The 9,666-nt window shown below is 38.9% G+C and overlaps 1 protein-coding gene across 1 annotated transcript; it reads left to right on the top strand.

Moving 5' to 3' along the window:
• The first annotated feature begins 6,611 nt into the window (after window positions 1–6,611).
• Window positions 6,612–8,938, top strand: LOC117518281 (phosphatase and actin regulator 1-like). Its single transcript, XM_034179381.1, is given in 6 exon segments — window positions 6,612–6,750; window positions 6,837–6,898; window positions 7,592–7,732; window positions 7,801–7,831; window positions 7,834–7,876; window positions 8,667–8,938. Coding segments are annotated over 6 exon segments (417 nt in total). The 5' UTR covers window positions 6,612–6,626; the 3' UTR covers window positions 8,683–8,938.
• Window positions 8,939–9,666: the final 728 nt, after the last annotated feature.

The raw sequence follows: 9,666 nt of genomic DNA, 5'->3' as shown, positions 1-9,666 counted from the left end.
TTCATAAGTCCGTGGACACGATCTGTGTGTTACAGATACAAATCAGTTTCCTCGGATCTGCAGAGTTTCGAGGAGAATCAATGCCACTCAAAGCCTGGCTGTTACGGACAGTTGTCGTAAAGCGGGACTGGTTGGTTGCTGCGGGTGATGCTGTGTGGCTCCTGTGCGAAGATTAGCTAATGTGGAAATCGCAAACTTTTAGAACTTTTCAAGTTTTTAAAAGAAGAATTTTGCAGCATGTCTGTGTCACGGAGAGCTCAAACATCAGACAGAGCGAAGATGGTGAGAAAGACGGTTTGAAAAGTCTGATAAGGACAAGAATCCATGGAATTGTTGCTGGCTTCGTGAACACACCTGAAAGATGAACGGGGAAAAAGAGAACTGGTAAGAATTTTTTTCTCTCTCTGGAAAATAAACATTGTGCTGTTCAACCAGGATTTCAGAAAAGATTTATGTGCCTTTTTTTCTTTCATTAATCTAGACTTTCTTCATTGAAAAAAGACATTGTGGCTTTGAATTAAATTTAGGCTACATGAATTTACACAAGAATGTAAATTAATTTTTATTAATCGTAGACTTTCATGGGGAAAAAAAGACCACTGTGGCTTTGCGTGGACTTTACAGAATTTACACAAGAATGTGTGGCTTTTTACTATAAGGTATGTTATTGATATTTTACCAATTTTTTTTTTAAATATTCTACAAGCTTTAGCTGTGGTTTTTTGAAATACTTTAAACAGTCTTTTCAGTCTTTCATGAATTTTATGTAGTTTACATTGTTCTGAGTTAATGCATAATTTGGTTTACAATTAAAAGGAAAATCATTCCAGGTCCTACTTCCACCGTCATATTCTGTTATTTCAACATGATCATTGATGGTTTCAAATGAAAGGTTGAATCTAGGATCATTTAAATATGCACTAAGTTTGAGATTTGTTCTTCCAGGAGATGTTGAAAATGTATCAGTAGATGAAAATTTAGTTTTGGTTTCTGGTGCCCCCAACAAGAGTTTCAAGACTTTCAGTTCAACCATCTGGACTCAAATGGTGTTCAGCGGGTTCGCGGCTCACCTGCAGGTCCGGTTCTCTGGTTCCTGTAGATACCTGTGGCTACACAGCGTGTACCGGGTTACCACAGTATTTATGCCACAAGTCGATGCCTTTAGTCACGATGGCGTCTGTGTTTTCCTGCGGAATCTGAAAGGAGGAAAAAAAAAATTTGATGTTTAAAAGATGATGAACAAACAAAAATTTAAATTTTTGAAAAAGCACCTCACAGCCCAAAAACAGGCCACTTCCAGCTCGATTTGACTGGGCTGCTGCGCCACTCTGAAGGAGAAAGTTCTTAAAATTCAAACATGAAATAATGTTTAGTGCATTTTCAGACATAAAATTCATTTTACTGGAAACCTGAAACACTGTTTTTAATCAGTGAATCTCAGATTTATAGAGTGAAAACAGCCTTCCTGCAATAACGTACACAGTCGTTCTTTTAAAAACATTGATGCATGACACAATAGTTCTTTTTACGGAGTGGCTATACGCCCAACCGTTGGTTCAATAAAGTAAATACGCGAGCATATACGCCCAACCACAACCAACCAATGAGCGTGCTTGTAAACTCACTTCCGGTTTCACCGCGGGAGGGGAAAAAGGCGGATATTTTTTCGCCGGCTGCAGGAGGGTTCGCACCCCGCGGAGGGGCTGTGATCTAAAGTGGTTCTGTTTGGCTCATCACACCCAGGGAACTGTGTCAAACTAACACCATCTTAAAGCCAACAAGCAGCATTTTGTTCAAAAACTGTTTTGTCGTCGTTAACAGGCTTCCGTTCAAAATGCTTATGAAGTTTGTCTGTTTGATCCATTGCGGTGTTTTCGCAGTAATTAAAGATGGTGCCGTTAAATGTGTCAAACATACGCCGCAATAGAGCCTTAAAAAGTGGTGTAAAAAACGTAGTTTAGATGCACAAAACATGTCAAGTACACGATCATGGTTGGGCGAATAAGATAAGACATATTTATCTGCCCAGCGGTTGTGCATGTAATGTTCAATGTATGACTTATCTGCCCAATGGTTGGGCGTATAGCCTTTGCTTTCTTTTTATTACATCCGCCAAGGACGTAATAAAATCGTCGGTGTTATTTATTTGTCTGTCTGTTAGCAGGATTACGTCAACACTACTGCACAGATTTTGAAGAAAAATTTCACAGATAGATATTAGGGCATGGAAGACACTGTTAAATTTTGGCGTTAATCCGGATCCGGATTGGCAGATGTCAGAAATCACTGACTGCTCTTGTTAGGGCCTGGGTAGGACAAAGTCCTACGAGGACCGTATTGGAATTGTGCTGTTATTATTATTTATTTATTATTATTAGTCTTTACACTTTTCAAGCCCCAATTTCACCCCTTTCCCATGCTCCAAAACTCACTTTGCGAAGTTGTCCGGCCGGATCTGAAATTCGATATTTTGGGGGTCGCTCACATGCTTGCGATGAAATGGCGCCCCCTACAAATTTTCAAAAAACCCTCCACATGGTTTTTTTTTTTTTTTTTTTTTTTTTTGTCATAGCCTGACGAAATTTGGTACACATATTTACCATGCTGGGACACACAAAATGTCTCTTAACGTCATGGTAAAATGTTGACAGGAAGTTGGCCATTTTGATTTTAATTTTCGATTTTGAGGTAATTTTTGCCGTTTTTGGCCATTTCCACTACTTGCATTTGAACGAAATCATCCTAGGGATTTCATCCAATTGTCTTCAAATTTGGTACACATCATCATGACCCCATGCTGATCAAAAGTTATCAAACAGAATTCTGTAGGTCAAAAGGCGTGGCTGCTACAGTTTATCAAACTTTGGCGAGCGTTTCGGACCACGCCATTTCACTTCGAACTGCTGTCACGCCCACATACTTCGTAGATCTTTCAAACTTGCTGGACATGATGAGGTCTCCGTCCTGAACACCTGCATATATTAACATCCCACCTAACTCATAGCGCCCCCCGGTGGTAACAGGAAATGTCCTATTTTTACTTTAATGCCGCGTTCACACCGGGCGCGACGCGAGCAACTGCAGCCACAGGTTGCTATGTAATCCCTATGTAAGGACGCGTTTTGGCGCCAAACCGCGCAGCGCGACGCGATGGACGCGAGTGAAGCGATTTTGAGCATTTTGCGCATTTGTGGCGCGATATTGCGTCGCGTTGCCCTCCTCCCCAAGTTCAAAAATCTGAACTTTTTCGTCTCGTCGCGCCGCGATGACCAATCAGGGACTGAATATGTAGTGACGTGGAGATGTCTGGAGTCTGACTGAAGATGTAAACATGTCCTGTCTCTGGTAGCAGCCTGTGAGCAGAACTTATGTCTCTTTGTCCTTTATTTCACAATCATGACAGAGTTTTTGGAGCGAACAGCAGCACCACAGCAGCGGGGAGCGGAGTTTCTTTTTATTTTATTTTACGTGCGCGCGCGTTAATTGTCCTGGAGATTATTTGATAACTAACACAGCTGTATAATAAAGCAAATGGTGACTGGTTTCTAAACACAATTATGACAGAGTTTTTGGAGCGAGCAGCAGCCCTACTTGCAGCAGCGGGAGCGGAGCTTTTTCCTTTCTTTTTTTTTGACGTGTTCAGAGTGGCCATGTTTTGGGGGGTGTTTGTCAGGAAAATGATAATTTCTCTACATTGATTACAGACCCTGCAGCGGATCCATATCAACTTTTCTACAGCGCAGCTTTGCTTTGAACCTTGAACCAATCGAAGCAGTGGTTCGCAGATTGAAGCAATGCTTCGACCTATTGCTTCGATTATTCTTTCTTTCTTTCGCTTAATTTTTCCCCCGCTAAATCCCTAAAGAGCATACATCTGTGAGTATTATTTACCTTTTCTATTTTAAGCCGACCTGTTATGGTCTTCTGAAACAGTTGATAGATGTATTTTTAGAACTTAAAAACGGGAGCGATGCTAACGCATTAGCATGTCTATGGCATTTTCAGTGTTAAAAGTTAGCATTAAGCAAGTTGCAGCTGTCAAGCGTTTGTTGTTGTAAAAGAGTCAAATGTATTACAAATTGTAATATTTTTTGAATTTATTTTTGTTTATATATTAATAATAATAGCAAGAGTCAAATGTATTACAAATTGTAATATTTTTTAATTATTTTTGTTTATATATAATAATAATAGCAAGCACAACAATAATAGTAATAATAACTAATCTAATGATTATATACAATTTTAGAGAGACAAAAGAACCTGAATAAAAACACAACAGAAAATATAAAACCAACTAACAATGAACATACAACCCCTGGCAAAAATTATGTAATCACCGGCCTCAGAGGATGTTCATTCAGTTGTTTAATTTTGTAGAAAAAAAAGCAGATCACAGAACATGACACAAAACTAAAGTCATTTCAAATGGCAACTTTCTGGCTTTAAGAAACACTATAAGAAATCAAGAAAAAAAGATTGTGGCAGTCAGTAACGGTTACTTTTTTAGACCAAGCAGAGGAAAAAAAATATGGAATCACTCAATTCTGAGGAAAAAAATTATGGAATCACCCTGTAAATTTTCATCCCCAAAACTAACACCTGCATCATATCAGATCTGCTCGTTAGTCTGCATCTAAAAGGAGTGAACACACCTTGGAGAGCTGTTGCACCAAGTGGACTGACATGAATCATGGCTCCAACATGAGAGATGTCAATTGAAACAAAGGAAGAGGATTATCAAACTCTTAAAAGAGAGTAAATCATCACGCAATGTTGCAAAAGATGTTGGTTGTTCACAGTCAGCTGTGTCTAAACTCTGGACCAAATACAAACAACATGGGAAGGTTGTTAAAGGCAAACATACTGGTAGACCAAGGAAGTCAAAGCGTCAAGACAGGAAAACGTAAAGCAATATGTCTCAAAAATCGAAAAATGTACAACAAAACAACTGAGGAACGAATGGGAGGAAACTGGAGTCAACGTCTGTGACCGAACTGTAAGAAACCGCCTAAAGGAAATGGGATTTACATACAGAAAAGCTAAACGAAAGGCATCATTAACACCTAAACAGAAAAAACAAGGTTACAATGGGCTAAGGAAAAGCAATTGTGGACTGTGGATGACTGGATGAAAGTCATATTCAGTGATGAATCTCGAATCTGCATTGGGCAGGTGATGATGCTGGAACTTTTGTTTGGTGCCTTTCCAATGAGATTTATAAAGATGACTGCCTGAAGAGAACATGTAAATTTCCACAGTCATTGATGATATGGGGCTGCATGTCAGGTAAAGGCACTGGGGAGATGGCTGTCATTACATCATCAATAAATGCACAAGTTTATGTTGATATTTTGGACAATTGAAAGGATGTTTGGGGATGATGAAATCATTTTTCAAGATGATAATGCATCTTGCCATAGAGCAAAAACTGCAAAACATTCCTTGCAAAAAGACACATAGGGTCAATGTCATGGCATAGGGTCAATGTCAATGAGCAGATCTGATTTGATGCAGGTGTTAATTTGGGGGATGAAAATTTACAGGGTGATTCCATAATTTTTTCCTCAGAATTGAGTGATTCCATATTTTTTTCCTCTGCTTGGTCTAAAAAGTAACCGTTACTGACTGCCACAATCTTTTTTTCTTGATTTCTTATAGTGTTTCTTAAAGCCAGAAAGTTGCCATTTGAAATGACTTTAGTTTTGTGTCATGTCTGTGATCTGCTTTTTTTTCTACAAATTAAACAACTGAATGAACATCCTCTGAGGCCGGTGATTCCCTAATTTTTGCCAGGGGTTGTAAATAAATACATACATACAGAAATAAATGTTTCCTGTGAACATCTAGTGACTCTTACACCTCCATTTCATCCCTGTCTTATTTAATGACAATTTGTTTCGGTCAAACCATATTTTCAATGTGTTAATTTCTTCAGTGATTTCCTCCAGAACTATCTGCCAAACTAGAAAACTGCTGCATCCTAATAAGAGCAGAATACTACTGGAATGAATTTGAATAAGTTTTTTTTTTTCCCCTCACTAAATGGATGCTGCACTCACTGCAGTTTATTGTCTGGAATAATCCCAGATTGCATTTCAGAGCTTCTAGAATTCAAACATTTTCATGCAGGTGGTGTTGGGGATAATTTTGGGTTTCAGCTTTTTTTGTTTTTCACCACTTTCATCCCTGAATATGTGAAATCATGAGTCACTTTTGTGCGGATTAAAGTTACTAACTGGGACTCCTGTCTTGTTGCGAGAAACAAGAATCGGCCGTTCTGTTCACACAGCTCCAAACGCTGTGCGGCTCTCTGCCGAGTCAAGTTAGAATGATAGAATCCAGTCAGAATTAACTTCAAAGCAAAACACCGTTTTGTTTATTTTTATATGTCCAGAGATCAAGGATACAGTGATCCAATTTCATATTTATTTACTTTAAGACTCAATGAAATACATAGAAAACCTGTAAAGCCTACTTTTAGTACAAAATTCACAAGAGGTATTGATAAGGGAATCGATAAGGAATTGGATCGATAAGCAGAATCGATAATGGCATCGATATCGATAAAATCTTATCAATACCCATTCCTAGTTGTCAGTGTTGAGTTTTTGTAGACATCTGCAATGAGTGTAAACTACAAACACAGTCATTGGAGATGTCTTCCAGCTGGAATAACGTTTGTGATTTTCAGGCGCTTGAGTCAGCGGCCAACAGCTGAAGAACTGGAGCAGAGGAACATCCTCAAACGTAAGTCCGACTGCACAGAAGTCAAATACTGAATCCTCGCCCCAAATCATCTCGATTTTCTTTTCTCTCGCTCTCTTTTCCATCAGCTCGCAATGATCTGGAGGAGCAGGAGGAGAAACGAGAGATCAAGAGACATTTATCCAAAAAGGTGCCAAAAGTCTGCGGATTTACAGATAAATTTACTTTCACCACATTTGAACAAAACTGAAGGGAAAAAAAAAACCCAAATTCTTAATGTTAAATGTGTAATTTATTCATTACAATTTCACATAAACTTTAGAAATATGTTTAAGGTGTAGTTTTTGTTTCTTTGTTTTTGTTGATTCAAAAAAATTAACAAAAAAAAAAAATCAGATTTTTCTTTTTCTTTTAACCTTTATTTAAGCAAGTTAGTCCCATTGAGATCGAGATCTCTTTTATAAGGGAGACCTGGACAATTATAAAGTTTCCAATCAACCAAACCTGCATATCTTTGAAAAAAAAATTCAGTTTGGTTGTAATGTTTAAGTTTTCATAAATTTTGAGTATGAATATTGTAATAAATGTTGAGTCATGATCAGGTCACATTTTTGATATGTCTACTGGTTTAATCACTCCCTTATTTGTAATATTTACACACACTTAGAGAACTGCACATTTTTTAACATTTGCACTTTTAAATTGTTTTAATTTTGATAACACAATCATTCATAAAACAGTGTTTACGCCTGCAAGCAATTGTTTTGTAGTATTTATTGATGCAAAAAAAACCTTTTATTTACACAGCAGCACGCTTCACTTTCGCCGGTGCGTTTAATGCCGTCTGACCAAAGACATCGTTGAAATTTTAATTCCTCCTCAGCTGAGCCAGAGGCCGACTGTGGAGGAGCTCAGGGAGGCCAGAATCCTCATCCGCTTCAGCGACTACGTGGAGGTCGCAGAGGCTCAGGACTACGACCGGAGGGCAGACAAGCCGTGGACTCGGCTCACGGCGGCTGATAAGGTCAAACATTGTCAATGCAAAACCATGTTATTTTGTGTTCATTAAGTAAATGTTTGCATCTCCTTCAGGCTGCCATCAGGAAAGAGCTGAACGAGTTCAAAGCACAGAAATGGAGGTTCACGAGTCCAGTCGTCATCTGACCAGGTAATATACATGTCCGCTACTGTGGGCCCCACTGTGCACCCAGAGAGACACCCAGTGCAAGAGCCTATGCTAATTTCCATTCAGCACCCACTAAAGAACAATAACACACTCATGTGGGCATGCTGATCTAAAAAACAAATAATAATAATAGTTTTGGTATGTTCAGATCCAAAACTGGTGTTTATTGTCCAACACCAGAACGTGCTGGTGCCTCAGCCCACCAAAAACCAGGTCTACAGTCCACTGTCTTACATAAGCAGCTTCACAACATGTGTACCACACACCTGCACAAAGAATGTTAGCTAAAAGTAAATGATGTGACTGCACTGAGTTGGTACAAAAACATTCTGCCTCTGTAATTTTCAGAAACCGTAAACATCATGTGATCAGTCTCTGTAGGCTGAGCTGTCCTTTAAGAGAAAAGATAGCACGCTAACAAATAACCTGAAAGCAGTCATTAACAAATACTTTAAGTGAATGCTCTACAAAATGCGTATTTGCCACCGTGAGTCTTCCGACCTGTTAGTGAGGCTCAATAAAGAGTCGGAGATTCTTTTCCAGTCTTCAGGCATCGACTCCAGCAGCGTTTCTCAGGCATTTGAGCAGGTCCTCTTCATAAGTGCTGAAGTTCTCTGGGACGTCTGTCTGTATGTTTTGTGTCTGTCGGTGTCATTCAGCCACACAGATCTATAGCAAAGCAACAAAGTTCTGAACAAACCAAGATCTCAAACTGAGCAACACTGAAATAAGTAACAGCTGTAAAAACTGTTATTTCTCTGTTTCTTCACAGGTTTCATCGACCATAAAAGCCATCAGACCTCAGCTGTATTTTTATACACCTGAAAGGCCGCTGCCATGTTCTGCTAACTGCGTTGAATTCAGACTGATCGGCTGTTACAATCCTGTCACAGAGAACTGGGCCCACAGGTACCGATGGATTCAACTCTCGACTGGTTGTCCCGTCAGTGGAGATTTTACAGACTTCTTGATATTCAGAAGCTTTTAAATAACTTATTATTATGAAGAGGTGAGGATGTGTTTACTTTGCAGCACTTTCAGTTTCGTCTGCACTTGGAACAAACTTTTCTGGAACTCAAACTGAAACATGAATCTGTGCCAATGAAAAGGTTTCGTAACCTTTTTTTTTTTTAATTGCCCTTTACGTCTTTACTGGACTTGTTTTTACTCGGTGGGGACATCTATGACATTGTTTTTGTCATATAAATTTGTTCGATGCAGCTGAATTTTGAAGGAGCGTAACAGCCATATTGATGTTTTAGCAACAAACAAGCAGATGTTTCCCCAAAACTATACAACTACAACAGCAAGCTAGATAAATATATCCATTGTAGATGACAACTATACTTCTCTCTTATGACCCCAAATCAGAAAAAGTTGGGATGGAAAAAGGAAAACAAATAATTTATATGGTCAACTTAATGTAATTTGTTAATATACATCATTCCTACATTTCAGACTCGTAACACCCCCCCCCCCGTGTGTGTGAGTGAGCCCTGTCTTGTTTTCGGTCGCCAAAAATGATCCAAACACGGGTCCCAGAGTGGATAAATCTTAAAACGCTGGATTTGCATCTCTGCGTGTTTCTGACACAATCATGTGCAACTCACTAGTGTCGCAGTATTATATCGCTGTGAGCAAGAAAAATTTGCAATGTCAATTTTTTCCAATAATGTGCAGCCCTAACAAATGAAATGAAGTTGACCAGAAAAAAATGAAATATGTTGAGTTCATTCTATCTCCAATGAAGCAGAAGTGAAAGTAAATACAAC

This window comes from Thalassophryne amazonica, chromosome 10 (genome assembly GCF_902500255.1).
Source record: "Thalassophryne amazonica chromosome 10, fThaAma1.1, whole genome shotgun sequence".
NCBI lineage: Eukaryota > Metazoa > Chordata > Actinopteri > Batrachoidiformes > Batrachoididae > Thalassophryne > Thalassophryne amazonica.
Note: the sequence above shows the minus strand (reverse complement) of the source record. Positions and strands in the feature narration are given on the sequence as shown.